Source organism: Pagrus major, chromosome 5 (genome assembly GCF_040436345.1).
Source record: "Pagrus major chromosome 5, Pma_NU_1.0".
NCBI lineage: Eukaryota > Metazoa > Chordata > Actinopteri > Spariformes > Sparidae > Pagrus > Pagrus major.
This window is the reverse complement of record NC_133219.1, coordinates 9,557,005-9,575,805: the sequence shown is the minus strand read 5'-3', so window position 1 is coordinate 9,575,805 and position 18,801 is coordinate 9,557,005. Positions and strand designations below refer to the sequence as shown.

Here is an 18,801-nt window from a genome sequence, read left to right as displayed (position 1 = left end):
AAATAAAAGTCACATTGGGTGAAATGGGATAAACCCCAACAACAATTCAAGACAGACAATTGAAAAACACACACTGGGATAACTGTTCTGTTGGCTTTTGTTTCTTTTTTTAAAGAAAACAAGGGGTCTTGTTTAAAAATGTTGTGGATGTCTTTAGCCTATTTCATGTTTTTATTACCTTATAATAAGGTCCTTTTATGATGAGCTGAATATTGAAATGAATTTTACTATATCCTTGTGATGGGGAGATGTGCTCCCCTGTTTACTTGGCACTTCAGTTTGTTGTAATGCAATTGTTTTGTTATTTCTATGTAAGTACTTGAATAAAGAAAAATATCACTTGCCTTCAGTTTGCTGGGGTGTCTACGAGCACGCGCACACGACAGGAGCATAACACACACGTACACGCGCAGGACATTTAACTCAATGAATAAGCCTGCATTACATACAACCATTTTATAAAACACATTTAAGCAGTAGCCGTCGTGTATTATTATAACAACACGGTTCTGTTTTTAGTTTTTTTTTCGCTTTGCTCGTTTCTGTCAAAAAACTTCCTTAGAGGAAGCACGAGCAGCTTAGCCCCGCACTTCCTGTTTCATGCTCGGCTGTTGACTGGTAGAAAAGGGATGAGGTCCACGGAAGATAATAAAACTACCCAATGAAAACGGAATAAAAGTTCACTCAAAATGAGCTGGTATGTATGTCGGCTACATTAATACTTTAGCGTATTAGATAAAAACTATAACCTGGAAAGGATACGTTAGTAGTGAACTAGGACGGACAGATGGCTGCTCGACCGGGCTCCGGCTATTTCCTGGTAGCGCTATACAAACAGTGGAACAGGAGTTAGCGCTAGCTTGTTAAACTCCCGGTTAACAAATTAAACATTCGCTAGAGACTTTTCTAACAGTAAATATGCATATATAAATATCTTCTCTGGTAAACAGTGTCCAACAAAGCGATAGTTGTGAGCGGTTAGCTCAGACCGAAGGGTGTTTGATAAAGTCGAGTGTTTAGCTAACTTGTTCAGTTCACGCTAGTTTAGTCGTTTTAACAGATTTAGCTAGCTAACGTTCAAAAAACACAATCAAACGCTGCTCTCTAAAGTCACAGCTGCTTCTTGATACTGGTTAATGGACGTACGCCGTGCCCTTAGAACAACATTGAAACTCAATGTAGCTAATTGGTTGGTCAACTGGGTCAACACTGAGCCATTTAAAGGGATTTGATCATCTGGTCACAGCAGGCTACTCTTACTAGCTAATGTTAGCATTATGACTGTACTTCTTTGTACTGCTGTGTAGATAAGTAATATGATGATGCTGTAGTTAACCATCTGTGTATGCTGCTTAGAGTATTTCCTAGAAAGTAGGTGGGTAGGTCAGTGTGTTGATACCCCTAACATGTTTACTGCTAGTAACAAAGCTGCGGATTTCATGAGGTGTAGGACCCATATGTTCAAATGTTGTTTCAGCAATGTAACGCAAGTTTGATAGTTGTTGTTAAGCAAGAAGCATTTGCTCAAAGTTTGGGCTACTGATCCACAAATCTGTAGTTACCTACTGGAAACAAGAGAAGCCTCTGAAAGCTCAGTAAGGTTTAATGTCAGGTTTAAGTGCCAGGGATGACACAGTTATGTCTCTTTGCTGGGTGTTTAACTGGAGCATTTGTTCATTTGTCAGTATATTCATCTGATATATACAACTAAAGAAATGGCAAATTAACTTTGATTAAATGTATGTATTGTATTTAGAACCAAGTTCTTCACAACACAAGTCAGCATTCACCCATTCACACACATTCATACACTGGTGGCAGACGTTACCATGCAAGGTGCCACCTGCTCATCAGGAGCAATAACCATTCATACGAACTCACACATCCATGGAAGAGCCACCGGGAGCGAAATGGGGTTCAGTATCTTGCCCGAGGACACTTCAACATGTAGACTGCAGGGGCTGGGAATTAAACCACCAAACCTCCAATTGGTGGACAGCCGTTCTCCTGAGCCACTGCCCTCACTTTAACGAGTAGTAACACGAATAGTGAATAAGTCCTTCAGTTGGCTGACCAAACAATTGTGAGAATCTGTTGTAGAGATCTGGTATGTTTTGACGATATGGATACTGATTATTAGTAATTAAGGAGACCGATAACTACTATATCGAACGGATATTCATTTGCAGTTAAAATGCAACAGTTTATGTCAAATTTTAGAATAACCAGTGATGGAAAGTAACTAAGTGCAATTTACTCAAGTACTGTACGTGTACCCAATCAGATATTGTTGTGGGCAGGACATTGAGAGGTGACAGAGAAAGGATGCTGCATCACAGGCAAAGTAGCACATTGTTAAATTAACAATCTGTAACAGTAAAACACAGATACCACAGATAGGTGCCCTTGTAATGTGCCAGACCGATAAATGGTCTTTGGACTTTGGTCTTTCCCTAATCTGCAAAGTAGTAAGCAATATGAATATCTTTGGGTTTGGGACTGTTTGTTGGCGAAAGCTATCAATTTCAAGACGTCACCTTATTGTGATGGGCACTGTTTTCCATGTAGATCAGTTGAGTCAAATAATTTTGTTTCAACCCTAATAAGCAAGGGATGTGATAATGATTACCATGTTATTGTTGCTTTATGTAATACATGAATATATACTTTTAAACCAAAATGAGTCAGTTTTGAAGATTTTGAAGTTCGTAGTCTTTGTAGTTTTCTACAGATTGACATATAATGGAATCAAGTTCAATGAATGAAGAGCGGTGGCGTGAGCAGTTGGATTCATGACATAGACTGCATGGATGATCTGCACAGATACAAGCTGAATCTGCAAGTCTTGTAATCAGAGAGCCTCCATCCAGCTGGTGATCTCCCTGAGAAAGTAAACAACAGCAAACAAGGCTGTGCTATCAATTTCAGCCAAATAGCAACAAGAAAAAAGTATTTGTCTGCAACAAAATATGTTTTGCGCATTTCTGAATCTTGACTGTTCTCCCAGACAAGTTGATATATATAGTGTCTATAGTAGAGCTACATTATTTATCGATATATAATGGAAATGGCAATATGGCAGCACATAAGTGTAATATCCAAATGACAGAAGCTGCATTTTTGGGAGGATTATGTGTTGTCTTGATTTCTTTCTTTATTTAATTTTTTTTTTGCAACAGTTTGTTTCATGTTTCTTAGCCAAGATTTGTTTTCTGTTCTTGAAAAATGGCTGCCATAAGGTTCAGCAATACACGCAATCTGTTGTAAAGACTGCGTCCATCACTCCGTGCATCTTATGTTTCACATAGGGGATGGCATGGTTCATTATTTTTATTAGTATACTGTTTGTGGTACCACTGGTTTGCTTAGGTATTTAGGCATCTTAAAATAAATTTAATGTTTGTAGAAGTGGCAGTTAAGACAGTATTAGCCCGATGCTCACATTTTTGGCTTTTGGGCTATGTAGGCAGTGAAAGCTGGATTCATTCTCCACTAAATTTTCTAGGAAGTTTGCAATCCATTAACATCTATAATGGTTGAATTCTGACAACATGTCATTTGACAACTCCGCTATGACTATAATTGATATTTACAAGTATGTTAAGGTGTGCCATACCAGTCCTCATTTGTAGTCTGCCATTTAAAAAGAATACATTCAGTGCCTATTTCTCTCAGTCCGTGAATGCATTTCAAGAGGAAATGGGGAGAAACTAACACACATTATAACAAACTCTTTCTGGTCATATGTGACGTGTGCGGACATGAACTCACTTTAGAATACATTACACATTCTAAGTAACGTTTTCAGAGAAGACCGTAATCAAGTAAGCACGACGGCGTCACTCAGTTCAGTCAGATAGTCAATAGCTGGCAAGTGACACTTCTACCAGCACGCACGGCCAAACACAAGGTCAAGAGTGGGGTGCTCGGCCAATGAAAAGAGTCCTTTATGGGCTCTGCTGACTGATGCATTCCAGTAGGCCCTGCACACTTGCTTCTATGACGTGAGGGGTTTGACTTTGGGGTCATCATCCAAACAATTCCACTTCCCAACATCTTCAACTAGCCCTCTGTGCTCCATGGAATATCCAAGGTCGAATGATGCACTATCCCTCTAATGGCATACACATTTGCAGTTTTAGTGAAAAGCCATTGGTTCTTCCAGTGGGTGCATAATGTGTCCCGGATAGGGAAGACTGTTATGTCTTTGTTTGTGCCTACGTGCTTACTGGATGGCAGTGACGTGTAGCCAATTACAGCAAAGATCAGATAGCTTTGTAAATGCAAGTTGACCAACTTGCCCCAGTGTGTAAAGGAGCAGGTTTTTCTATTATGCGTCTAGGCCTGAAAATGGGAAATGACCAAATATGAGCAGTAATTTACTGTGATTCTCTAAAAATCCTTTTTTTTTTTTTTTTACCAAAAACGTATTTACGAGGGATACATGTTTGAAATCAGATTGATAAATTATCAGCTATTTATCGGTATTGGTGAAATTCTAGCAAATAAATAGAGCCAATAATATTAAGCCAAATTGCTTTCATTGACTCAACAAGAGCAGCATTTACAAACTCTGATACAGTAGGTGGCTGTTTGCACCCTGAAAGTTAGTTCATGATCCAACAGTAAACGAAGAAGAAGAAAAATAAATGTTTTTGTCGGTGTGGACGTTTCTTACAGTGTCAGACGACGACAACAACAACACACTTGCAATTTGCAATACAGGGATCTGAAAGGACAACCAATCTTATTAGAGCTGTGTAGAAGTAAATCATCCATTGTTGCTCACTACATCTTAGCCTTTCTTACCTTGAGTTGTGCATAAACTTAATCTTAGGAACTACAACACAGGAAAATGTAAAATTAACAGTTATCTTATCGGTTATCTGTGTCAGGTTGAGTTATTGGTTTGTTGTTTGTTGGATTCAAGTACTGGAACATACACTAATACTATAATAACTGTAGATTATTTGTATCAAATTGTCAAGTATTTGGCATCAAATACCAAGGCAGTAGTCAGCTGAACCACCCGTGCATGCCATCACAAGGCTTAGGCTTTTTCAGAAAAATTTGGATGTTCAGTTGGTGTAAGACATAAGTTTTCTCTCTTCAGCTGTCTTGTGGCTGGGCCTCTGCCATGTCAGACACTAGTTCTGGGTTCACAGGACCCGACTTACCAGTGTTTCTAAATGTGACAGCCCCTACAGAAATATTGCTGTGTGAAGAAACATTAGAAATGATTCTCACAGTGACTACCATCCTCCCTCTGTCTCATTCTCTCCCTCTGGTTGCCTGCTACATTTTCCCTCTCCCTCCCCGAAGCACACTTCACTCTGTGTGTTTGCCAGTTCTCATGAGCAGCTGAAGAGAGTGACCACTTTCCTTTGGCTCCTTGTAGAAGTGGATATACTCTGAATCTATAAATTAAGGACTCTCTTTATCCAAGCAAATATATCCTTAAAAGAAAATCCACTTTATTACAGTTTAACTTAGAGGGACTCTCTTGATGTCATGAAGAAACAAATCCTGTCACGGTCTGCCCTGCCAAAACGTAGCACAAGAGAACATTGAAAGCAAATATTTAAATATATGTTTCATGGTACATTGATGGCTGTTTGGATCACTGTAATGTTTATACTTAAGTCTTCCATTTGGTTTTTGTCATGATTTTCTCCCTGACACACCCACCAAACATGGGAGCAAACATCAAAAGCTGTTGACAAACGTTGAGCAATGTCGGTAGAAAACCGATCTCCAACCAGAAGAAGGCAAACTAATGCAAAATTGCAAAATAACATTGAATGCTCTGCTAGTGTTCTCCATTTAAAAGCAAGTGTAAAACACCAAAATCAATATTGTACTTGTCAATTTACTTTAAATAGAGCCAGGTGTAACCACTGTGTCCTGACATCAAGATGTTTTACAAGACAGAACTGAAACAAATTACATCCCAATACTACAACTCAGTCGCACAGAGCAGTACCACACACAAAGAGACACGCTAATTACAACAATCACAATATTATTGGCAAGAAAACTAACTGTCCCTCAGAGGAATGAGTGATTTTAACTTGTTTTTGCAGTTCATTCTGGTAGCAAGATGTACAGTACCTTTTGATATAAAAATCTATTAGTGTACACTGTATGAGTCACTTGTGTTGCTGAGTGTGGATTCATCATTCATAAGCACTGTACAATTATGTGTGTAAAGGTCTTACAAATTATGAGTGAATATGCGAAACAGAAGAATAATGCATTAGCAAGAGGAACATAGATCACATGAAGTAGGTCAGAGGTGGCAAAAGTACAAAATCCTTTGCTCAAGTAAAAGTACAGATACTTGTGTAAAAAAGGTCTCTGGTACAAGAAGACGTTCTGAGTCTACTTCTTTACTCAAGTAAAAGTAAGAAAGAACAGGTGCTGATATGTACCCCTCAGAAAAAGTATCCCTCGGAAGGACGTTTCTACCAGCCTTTTCTGTGTAAAGCTAACTGAACCTCACGTCATATTAATATAATTTAAAGCTACTCGTAGACACACCAGAAAGTTGTTGATTGTTGAATCTCATTGCCAGGACGTCAAATATCGATATTTCGTGTTGGTAAAGCGTCCCGAGCACAGAAATAAATTGAGAAAAACAAAATCTAGGCAGAGGGCTGCAGGGTCTCTGCAGATAAGAGACACAAACGCCTTTTCTCCCCATTCGAGTCTCCCTCTCTGTCTGTTTCAGTCTTGTTACGTCTTTTATGTCATTTCATATTGCTGTCTGCCGGTCGGGTATGCACTGATGATTTTGGGAAGACGGCGTGCAATGATACAAATAAAAATGTTAAATGTTTTGAAATTGAAGTACAGTAAAAAGGGATTTGTTACTTCCCACCTCTGAAGTCGCTGCCTAACCACACTGATTGAAAGGGTTAATGGGATATGTACTAAACACAAGAAACTAGTGTTAAGGGATGCAAGTGATAAAGTGTTAGTCGTACGGCTGCCACAACTTAAATCCAGTCCATGAAATGTAAAAAAAAAAAAAAAAAAACCTTGATTCTCTTCATCTACTATCATAAATGTCAAAGAAAATCAGCAAAACCTTACACTGAAGTTGCTCATTGATTAATCGATTAATTGTTGTGTCTGACAAGGCTGAATTGATTCCCAAGTTATCATTTCCAGACTCTGATTGTGAAAACTGATGTTGCAAGATATGGTCTGATTGTGCGAGGCTGTATTTTTCCTATTGTAGCACTGATTTATGTCAGTGAAGTTTCGTTACACTGCCGTTTGTTTTGGAAAAAGAACCCCATTCAGTATCAAAGACAGCTACATGCGTACGTAGTGTGACGTTATAGTTCACTAATCAGGTAATCAGAGAATGGTGAGTCACATTCGATGGCGATGAGTAATTTCTGTGGTTATTTTCCGTGTCGACTCACCCAAATGATGCAACAGTGGGTGAAACCACTTTCCTTGGCCAAAAGCAACAAAATGTATTAAGGCATTAGTAATCTGTTCAGATTATAAAGAATAAAAGATTAATTCAAAACTTGAATTAAAACAAGGTCAGGAGGACAGTTGGTACCTGATAAAACTTAGTACAGCATCAACATAGCCAGCAAGTCAAAGACAATCTTAATACCTGAGCCACTAGTGAAACCTGTTTTTTATTAATCCTGCTGTTATTTGACCATGTTGAGTTTTGTGATTGAGCTGTCATCAAAAGGATCTTCCCCACACATCACTAGCATTCCCTGGTTGCACAACGAGGCCCTACATCACACCCTCTCTTTTCCATCTCATTAGTCTACACACCTTTCTTTTGACGCAGCTGCTGCCTCACCCTGCCTGTCAGCAGCAACTGTCCATCATATCGCTTAGATTTGAGGCTATTAGTGGCACATCAATGACTACCTACAGCCAGGCACATTAGAAAGGCAGTGTATTCTGTCTCATGGATCCCAAAAGCACTCTGATGCTCGGCAGCAACTTATTAAGGCAAAGTCAGGGTTTTGAAATGGGGATAAAAGATTGTGTTTTAACTAAGAAGGAACAGGTTTCTTTTTCTTTTTCCAAAACTATAGTCTAGGATGTCAGTGTGTTTGTCTTTCAAGAGTGAAGAAAAGTTTGTATTTCATTCTGAAAATTGGGTGCAGCTACTGCAGTTGCACTAAACCATGACATGTTTTGTTTTTTTGATTGATTTGTCGCACCGGTCTCAAGTTTTCTTTTAAAAAAACAAAGTCATTGTCCTGGCTATACCCCTTTTAGTGTATCTGCCTGATATTCTCAAATAGGCATACTATTTTTCTGATATACAATAGAGCATGTGCATCTGTGTTTGATTGCCTCTGAGAAGAGGGGACAACCACTTCTGTTTAGTGATATCCGCCTGCAATGGGAGCCAGATGTGTTTAGTGATGACATGAAGTCAAAGTCCATGGCTTTGACTGCACACTCCAGAGAAGCAGGGATTAACAGCTTCAGATTGTCCATGTCAGGGGTTTGAAATAGGCGTTTGTTCACCTTTTTATAGACGTGTACCAGCCTCTAGTCGCCCATCATGCAACTGATGACAATTCACTCGTCATTTTCATTTTCCAGGTGCTGTTGTCCGTCACATGTAATTTGTTTTTGTGTGATTGCAGGATTCCCTTCAAGATTGGACAACCAAAGAAGCAGATTGTCTCTAAAACCGTAAGTAAATCAATAAAACGAAAGTTGACTTTATGCACTCAAATTCAAAATGGTTTTGTATATATGAACACTACTGCAACTTAAGCTGCATGTAATCTGATAAATTGCCTCCAGTGATGTCACTTGGTGGCCAAATTGCATTGTGGGTAATGTTGACATTATGTATGTGTAGTGATGTCTTTTTCTGTTTTTAAAGGCTGCGTTACAGTAAAGTGCTGTAATCATCAGACTGTTCTAATTGTTCTAATACTTGCCTTTACCCACTTAGTTATTACATCCACTTTACTAATGATTATTTATCAAAACTCTCATTATGTTGATATTTTGTGAAAATGCCAGTAGTCAAATATTGTTGCAATATAGATACCGAGGTATATGCTCAAAAATAGTGTGATATTTGATTATGTCACCCAGTCCAAGTATTTAGGATGTGCTATTGAGGAGATTTTAAAAATGTCGAGATATATAACCTGTATCATGATATAGTCTAAATATTATTTTTAAGCCATATCGCCAAATTTTCTCATTTAATTGATTAGTTCTTTGGTCTATAAAATGTCAGAAAATGCTTAAAAATGTTGATCAATGTCATCCAAAGCCTAAGATGACGTCCTCAAATATCTTGATTTGTCAAAAATGCAAAGGTATTTAGTTCACTGTCATAGAGGAGTAAAAAACAAAAAAACAAAACTGAAAATATGTTCTTTTCAGGAAGCTGCAATAGAATTTTAACTTTTTTCTGTTAAAAAAATGACTTAAACAGATTAATCTATTTTCTAAATAGTTGGGGATTAATTTAATAGTTGACAACTAATCAATTAATTATTGCAGCTTTAGTATAAAAAAACAAAACATTAAATCTATGTAAATGAATAAATTAAAGCCTGTTTTAGGGCAGTATTTGTAAAAATACAAAAATGAAAAACCTTTACAAATGGTACTGTATATACAACATGACAAGTAGTCTAAATAATGTCATCAGAGTGCCTCACCCTAAAGACTGATTGGATGCCAATTTGTCTGAGACATGTAGGGGGGCAGAAGTGGTTACCTTGAAGTGACAGTCAGTGGGTGTTCTTCTTGCTGGACAAAACCACTTCCAGTGTAATGGGTCTGTGGCCCGGCAGTCACTGTCAGACTGGGTTTCTAGCTTCCTGTGCCATCCTGGGCAAAAACCAGGATGGAGTGGGTTAGAGGCAGCCCAGTTAGATGATCCACTAGCGACAAAGTGTCAGCTGCCTTCCTCGTTGTTTTGGCCACTGTGTTTAAATCCAGGAGCCCACAGAACCACAAGACAGGAACACATGCTGCCTCTGTAACCTGCTTGGCATATTTTAGAGACATGGTTGGACAAACTGTTTTGGCCCTTGATGACCCTGGGAACTTGATGCACTTCAAAGTATTTTACCTGCATTTCCACTGAAACCTAGTGGAGTTACGAAACTAAGAATGAAGTCTGTGACCCCCCAAAAGTCTCTGTTTTTCAGAAAGTACATGGCAGAAACTATTGGGGTAAAGGAGTAAGCCTTTGCATGGTTGAGTGCTATCACAAGCCTTGAGACCACAACAACTTTTGTCATTCATCATTCATTGGTTTTTGCTTGTATGTTTTACATTGTTGTCAGTCTAATTTGCCTGAACTTCTTTGGATGATGTGAAAATGATGTAAAACGAATTTTGTCCTCAAATACATTTTAAACAATGGAATGACAGAATTTGACATGAAATCTGTTCTTTTATAGGTTGAGAGAGACTTCGAGCGAGAATATGACAAGCTCCAAAAGTAAGTTTACATTTTGAAAGTCTGTATTAAAGGTCCAATACACAACATTCAGCCTGACTAGATGTCAGGAAAGAACTATTTGCTATTTAAAGATATAATGGAGTAAAGACAGCCTGAGCAGAGAGTGACGTCACAGGTCTCTCCGGTCTGGCCGCACATGCATGTTAGTGCGTGTGAGCCGCCTCCCTTCGGATCCGTTGGACCGCCCCTTTTATAGACACAGCAAGCTGGGTTTGTGTGTGTGTTATGCCACTTTTGGAGACAAACATCAGAGTCAAGACCGCATTTGCATGAAAATAGGCCTACCTAACCATGAACACTTCAAGAGTAGTCCAAGTCCGCGGGAAAACCGTGGACTTCCATGGGAAAACCACAGACTTGGGCTACTAAGTATTTTCATTCAAATGCAGTCTTGACTCTGGTGTTTGTCCCCAAAAGTGGCATAAGTCAGAACACACATACACATACACTCAATGTGCCATGACTCTCTGCCTGCCGGTGCCTCCCTCTCGTTCCCAACTCTGCTTGTTACTGAAGCAAATAATAGCCAATATGTACATCCTCTTGCTTGCTTAATGTACTTACATCGTCACTTGACATGGTCCACAAAAGGGTAACTCTCTTCCTTCCTATGTGCTGCTGAGAACGGCGGAGGTAGAGAGGGCAGGACGCATGGGGGAAAAGGGGAGGTGTGGCCAACATGCCAGTTTGTTTTGGTCCAACATGCTGGTCCTGAACTGTGATCACTAGTGGGGCCCCATTTAGCATTTAGGACCTTTAGGTTTAAACAATCAAAGAGGTTTTTGCTGTGGGGTGTTCACACCCTTTTGGAGAGTTTGATTCTGTGTATTGTAGTGTGTCTGAGGTCCATGCTTTTTTAAAATTGCAGTCTTTTGGTACCTTTGATTTCTGTGCCCAAATAATACATCTTAAAGTGCTGTTCAAGTTCTTAAACCCAGTCATCTGTCAGAGATGTCCTTTTGTAAATATAAAAAAACAATCTGATTATCTTGGTCAAAAAAGGCATGTTGTAAAAAGACATCATCAACATTTCATTTTCAACTTACAACTAACAAGTTACAGCATTATAGCTTTCTATAGCTTTTACTATGATGATCTACTATCTGTTGCATTGTAACACCCACTGTGTATGTATGAGGGAATTCCCCCTTGCATTCATTTAGAAAGAACTGAAGCTGTACTGTTGATAGAACTAGTATGTATCATCCACAATGCAATGAAGAAGTTCGAAATCTGACAACACTTCAAGACTGTGTCATATACTTTTTGTGTAATTTTACGGAACATGTAGGTACTTTGATTTTACGTGTCTACAAAGCACTCTGAGAAACTAACACTTAACACGTGCCCATTGTACATACAGTTTCTTTGTTCCTCACAATCTGCCAATCCCTGCTGTGTTTGGTCACTTTTTTTTCTCAACATTGAACTGTGAAAGGACCCACGTTTGAGCTATGGTGGAGTCTGAAATTAGAAATTGTGAGAGAGTTAACTTTTTGTTAGACTTCCTCTCAACCTTTGATTATCATACATTCAAGCTATGAGTTATAATCTCAGGCAGTTCCCTGTAATCGCATTATTAGTGTTCAGTGTTTAATCTAGAAAAATGTGGATGTATGTAAGTTTTTAAATAAAATGAAAAGCCTAAACATAAAAGTGAAACTATAACCTATTCATAGATATTATTTAAGCAGCCTACTTTGAATTGACAAACATGATACCAGTGTTTCTATGAAACAAAGTAGAGAGGAGTTCAGAGCACCCAAGACCTGAGAGCTCAGTACATGCGGGCCTTCCCTTACTGTGAGGCTGAGGTTAGAGAAACTCCCTGAGGGCCCCGCAGAATGAGTGGGAGCACCATTTTCCTCTCAGGTTTTGTTGAGTAGGAGGACCCATTATCAGGAAGGTGTGGTGCCAATAGACCTTATAGATGAGTCAGAGCAGCAGGCATGTACAGACATTCAGGTTCTCCACCCTAGAGATCCATATCAACACATCGTGGTGCATCCGTGACCTACATATACTTGGTAGGCTTCACCGTGGTTACTGTTTTTGCACTCTGTTGTCTGACAAAAGATCATTTTTGGTTTATCACTTTGTGGGATTGATAATATTAAATGTAAATTAAGCTTAATTGCCACATACGCATCAGCCTGCCTTTTTGTTAGGGGCCCCTAAGTTTGTTATTGAAATGAATATAACTGAAATATGTAGTGAGCTCGACTTAGCACATTTGAAAATAAATGTAAAAAAGGTGTCACTTATACATACACATAACATTTACTGTACACTGAGGATGCAAAAATAAATAGTCCAAATATCGATAGAAGATATAGAAGAAATATCTGCCAGTATTCACCTTGTTGACTGCTATTAGCCTGAAGCAAATAACATGACATTTACCAATGGCAGCAGCCGATGTTTATCTGATGATTCACATTAATTGCACTGGCACATTCTTGAGGTACTGGCTCGTGATATCACTGCCATCAGTTTGTAGGGCTTGTAAGTACTGAAAAGTTCTTATCGTTGAGAAGATAGTTGTATGTCAGGCGAAAAGGCTTTTGAAAAAGTTGTGTTATAAAAAGAGATTATTTTTCATGTGAAAGAATTTTAAATTTGAGGTTGTTTCATACGTTTGTATGATCAAATTTGTGCTCTTTCAAAGATAATTTGATGCAGATCCTAATACAAACTCCAGATCTAGAGGGTTTGAATATTGGCCTGATTGAATTAAAGGGGCCTTGGTGAAGGTATGCGCTCTACCGAGTGCCATTCCAGGAATGTCCCACTTTTTTCTGTGTAACCTCCCCTAAGCAGGCCACAGCATTGAAGTGAGTTGCTGAAGCTTAATTTCCAACTAGTTTCATAAAGAACAACAACAACAAAAGTATCAACGTCTGCTGTCTGCATTTTTTTTTATCAGTATTGGCCCAGAAATGGCGCATCCCTACTGTACATCAAAAGTTGGACACACACACAAGCACATAACAAAACAAAAACATGCAATTAACACATGACAGGCTCACTGTATTTAGCATTTACCATCACTTTATTTACCTTTTTTCATAGCAACATTTGCACAGATGCTTTAAAAGCAGTGCCTGTTTTTTCATTTAGTTTTTAAAATAATTTTATTCTAATGGCTATTTATTTTAGGGTTTTCTATCGTTCATTCTGTCTTAAATCCACGCCATGACTACTTTTAGCATGTTTTATTATGTGTGGCATCATGGATTGATGTGAACCTTTTGGGGGTCTCAACTTTTCAAGACCAAGATGTTGTAAGAAAATGGCATTTGGCATGAATTATTCTGCTCGATGCAGGTTGGATTTCTAGTGTAGATACATCAGTAGTCAGATTTAATCTACTCAAACTTGACATCTCTAGATAGTAAATAGATGGAACTACAGTGCCTGACCTGGTTTTTGTGTGAATGCAATGACCAGGTATTTACCCAAAAGGTGTGAATGGTCAAACATGGTCTAATGCCTGTTCCTTTTCAAGTGTCATACAAAGGGGTTATGTGAGAGAGGCATATAAAATGCTGTCCGTCAAGTTTTCAATAGGCGATGTGGCTCGATGATTGTGGCTGTCCAGGCCCCACGTTTGGGCACTGGAGCAAGGAGCAGCAGCTGTTCCACTAGGCCGCTCTATTAGCACCTTTTGGAAAGCGACTCCAGGCTCACCTGGCACTCATCCAGAATGGCTCTCTCACTGTCAGTGCTGACAGAGCAGAGAAGATGCAACAACATTGTGCAACACATTTTAAAGTAGGAGGTACTATCTGGAACATAAGTTTCACATGCACAAACAGGCACTGGTCTCGGTGAATGCTAGTTTGTTTACATAGTGAGATGCTTTCACCCACTATCCTGTACTGCAATCTCCATGATTGGCAGAGTTTTACTGTTATACTGTTAATTTCCTCATCTCATATTTGTCTCCTTTCATTACTCTCAAGTGTTAACTGTGTCAGCCAATTTACAAGACTATTTTAGTTTTAGTTTGTTTTACGCGTTGCCCTTCATTGACTCCACTGGCTTTCAGAATTGCATTCAAGTCTTGCTGTGGTGTCTGAATTCTCAACTGCTTCTACTCGCTGCAAAGACAGAAATGATAAAACTGATCACATACGAGTATTCCCAGATGTTTTTAACAACGTCAGAAGCTTTTCTCTAGTTGCAGGTATGAGTCAAGACAGGATTGTCATATGATACGTACACAGTGAGCTGAACACTTCTTCAACATTCATTTTCCTGGTTTACATGCATGCTGAAAATGTATTTACTTGGCAATCTATGTTATGGAAATAGGAAGATGTGTTCTTATTAGACACTGATTAGATCCTGCCTGAATTATTGCTAATAATATTGATTGTAATGTGAGTATGGTTGGTGCAGTTAGAAATAAATATCTGGAATGTAAGAGTATATTTTAATGACTTTAGACGAAGGCTTATATGGCTTATGAGACCCAGTTACATCTAATTGGTGAGAGAATACACAAAGTTACTGTGGAGATTGTTCTGACAGAATGTTTTTTTTCCCGTGGTGTGAACAATACAAGATGAAGTTGCATCATTTACTGCAAATGACATTTTTGGAACAACCTCCATCTGGTCCGTGGTGATTGAGCGCAAAATCTTAAAAGCACGTCAAGACAAACAAAAGCATGTAGAGGACAAGTTATGATAGGAAATAATTAATGGTGTTTAGTTAGCCTTAGACCCTGCATCCTCAAAGTTTAGTAGCCCTTTGTCAGGGCAACAAATGCAGGTGTAAATGATTAAATTGCAATAACAGACCACAGTCTAAAATCAAAGCTGTTTTGATACAAATGCAATCTGACATGGGCTAATACCACAAACTGTTAGGGTTTTGCTATTATGATTGTACTGTGTGTAGGGCTGTACTGAATGTCCTCTTTTTACATTTGAAGCTTCTGTTCAGGTTTCAGATAAGCTTCAAATGTCTGTCGTCATATTTTATGACCCTAAAAAATGAATCCTCAAACAAAATCTTAAATTTGAATAGAGTACTTTATCGGATTAAAACTGAAATAGAGATTGTGGTTATATAATGTAATTTATGTTGCTGTTAGATTGCTGCTAGACCACCCCATTAATACAAATGAGTGTCACCGTTTGCATGCATTTTTGTGAGCATCGTGAAAAGGTTTTTTGTTTTTTGGTAAAAGCTAAACACCAACAAATATGCATTGAAGCAGAATTTTTGTTTGATTAAAAAAATGTTGTTAATCCATCTTTTGACAAATGATTTAGACTTTTGGACTTAATTATTGGAAGTGTTTGGTTAACATGAGTCATTAACAATACTGCGCAGCCACCACTGGATTCTAATTCTACAAATTGATAATACTAAGAATATTAGTGTAGCCTCCTCTTTATCAGCAACTGTGCAGAGTTTAAACAGAATGAAATATAATGTAAAAAAACAAATGTGCGCTGCTTTTGAATTTTGATTTAGAATTTGAATTTCAACTTTAAGGGTGAAGCTTCAAAAGTTTGAACTGTTCCATACAGCCATACCTGTATATGAATTTAGATGTTTATAAAATGACTGTATTTAACTAAGAAGTTATTTAGTTCCAAAACTCTTGGGATTATACTACACAAGCTGTTTGGTATAATTATTCTAACACTGTATGTTGCCCTTTTTGGAGTTGAACATTTCCTTTACCGTTCTTTTACTAGTGTTCTGGTTTATGAAATGGAGCTGTGTGTGTCCTTCTGGTGTATTAAAATTTTCACTGATAAGTAAATCATAATAAAAATGATAATAATTTTGAGGTTCATTATTTCTTTCCTACTCCTTTAGTTGAACAGTTTAAACAGCTAGTAAAGCATCAGAGAGCCAGTCACATTCCTGTTTGATTCATGCACCTGTGGGTTTGCTAGAGCAACCCACCATTTGTTTGTTTCTCAGCCTCTGAACCCTGTATTTGAAGGCAACTGACTGCCATTTTTGGTTTGCATCACCACACATGTGTTACTAGTCCCTTTAAATCTTGTGGCCAGTGGCCATAGTGCCCCCACCAGAAGTACTATGGGATTACACAGCTATTGTCTTCCTTGTTAATATAATCCCTCAAAGCAAAGATGGAAATGAAACCCCACCACGTTCCTTTTTTCATCAAACCAGGAGAAGTGATATGACAGCAGTCTCAGGGGAGATTCTAAACCCCTCGTTTGGCTTAATTGATATAATGAATGGCATGTGTTTTCAGCCTCCATAGTCTGGTAATTGCCATTTTTAACACCCATCAATGGAATATGTGCAGTGGAATGATGGAAGATGTTAATGCTTTTGAGTGCAAATGTAGTTGACAGTAAGAAGAAGGATTCCCGGTATTATTAATTAGCTAACGGATGTTATAATAACATTTTGGAATGTGGAATCAATGAAATGTGTAATTCCTTCTTAAACCATATTTTTTATATGCTCATTTCCTTTTTGTAGGTTTTTGGTTTGGATATTATTTTGTCCATATCAACATTTTATTGGTCGGAAAATGTTTTGAATTCTATGTAAATTAATTACGATGCAAGTGATGGGATGGGATTGTTTTTGTTACTTTTGACATTTTTCCTGTTCTGTTTCTGACTAATACTAATACTACATTTTAGCCCATATTTCCCATTGCTTTCAGTGTTAGTGATGCTCGACTGTGTTACTAGACCAGAATCTGGCTGATAATCATTCTTCGTCTTGTCTCACAGGCTGGAGGATCAGACGAAAAAGCTTCACAAGGACATGAAGAAAAGTACTGAGGCTGATTTAGGTGTGTTCTGCCACAAACCTGTGTGTTCCCGCCGGCTGCGCCATTGATCTCCACTTGTTCACCAACATACTTGATGTTGCTTGGCAGGTTTTTCAGGGCTAGAAAGACATTTGGTTTTCTTGGTTTGTTTGTTGGTGCGTCAGCTCTCCGAGCGACTTGACAAATGAGACAAGAGAGTGCGAGCCTTCACCTTAATCTTATATAGGTTTTTCTATCCAATTATAGTGCGCGTATGTGTTGGATTCATGAAAGTATCTTTTAATGCACTGTTCAGTTAGGGCTCAATTTGTCTACCATCTCTGCCCTCATTTATTCATGCATTTGTCGGCCACAGAAACCGTGTTTACTCTACTTTTTATTTGCTTATTTGTTGGTTTTGGAGTTGTGTATTTGGGAAGCAGGAGTAGACATGGCCTGTGGTAAGTAGTTAGTTGTGGGGGTGGAGGAGCGGGGACGGATGGAGGAGTGAGAGGCTTCTTCATTTCCTCTCCTTTGTGCTCTGGAATATGGATGTCTGCATCATCAAAGTGTCATAGCTGTCAGGCCCTCATTATCGTTAATGGATTCCATCTGTTGCACAGGTCCCGTCTCCACCAACTGCTACTAAACAAAGAACTGGACCTACTCCGCATGTCAGCACTGCATTTAATACACTGCTTTCTATATCGACCATCATTTATCAAGTCAAGGGTGGTGATAGGCAGAATTCTATTGAACTCACTGCCAATTAGCTGGGGAGAAACGTTAATATCTTTTAAGGGCCGCACCAGTTCACAATTTCAATTAGGCTAAGTAACAGAAGGCAAAGAAAGAGGCAGGGATAACTGTGCTTTTCATACTGACAAATGGTTCATCTTGATGCAGCCCCAAGTTATTACAACGGACTTCACTTATTTGCACACTACTAAGACAAGTAATTAAATCACTACCCACATGTCCCCTAATGTCACCTTTTGATTTTCATGACCCTATAATCAACATGTCTCTCAGTTATATCAGACAATGTCAAATCAAGCAATTTGTTACTTGTCAAATGGAAAGACATGCAGAAATGCCACACCGCAATAATTGATTGGTCGAAAATTGTTCTCGAGAGAATCCCAAGGTGGTGTGAAAAGACTGTTCCAGATCTCCATGAAGCCCATTTTCACCACAGCCTCTCCTGTCAGCATGTGTCTCCTCAGTGAAGCTCATTTACTCTGACTGTGAAGCCATAATCTGATATGTGCTCTGTGTCTAAACAAAGTGGCATGAGTGCAGATTAACAGTAATTGGTGCTGTCAGTATAGAAACATTGCAAAGATTCTCGGTGCTCTGGTGAATATTTAACAAGGCAGCCAGCCCCAGCGACCCTCAGCACTGTGCCATTCTACTTTTGTTCTTTAGTTCTTTCCCAAAAGCTTACTTTTGAGAATACACTGATGAAACGCTTCAAGCCTTAGTGTAATCCACAAAATGCACCCATGATTTAAATTTTAGTTTTTTGTGTACATGAGGGCGA

The 18,801-nt window shown here is 38.6% G+C and overlaps 1 protein-coding gene across 1 annotated transcript in view; it reads left to right on the top strand.

The window, feature by feature from the left end:
- Positions 1 to 587: 587 nt before the first annotated feature.
- bin3 (bridging integrator 3) overlaps positions 588 to 18,801 on the top strand; it is a 33,180-nt gene continuing 14,966 nt past the window's right edge. The window contains exons 1-4 of the mRNA XM_073467039.1: positions 588 to 697; positions 8,643 to 8,691; positions 10,434 to 10,474; positions 17,239 to 17,300. Coding sequence (XP_073323140.1) covers positions 690 to 697; positions 8,643 to 8,691; positions 10,434 to 10,474; positions 17,239 to 17,300 — 160 coding nt within the window. The 5' untranslated portion in view covers positions 588 to 689. The remainder of the gene's footprint in view (positions 698 to 8,642; positions 8,692 to 10,433; positions 10,475 to 17,238; positions 17,301 to 18,801) is intronic.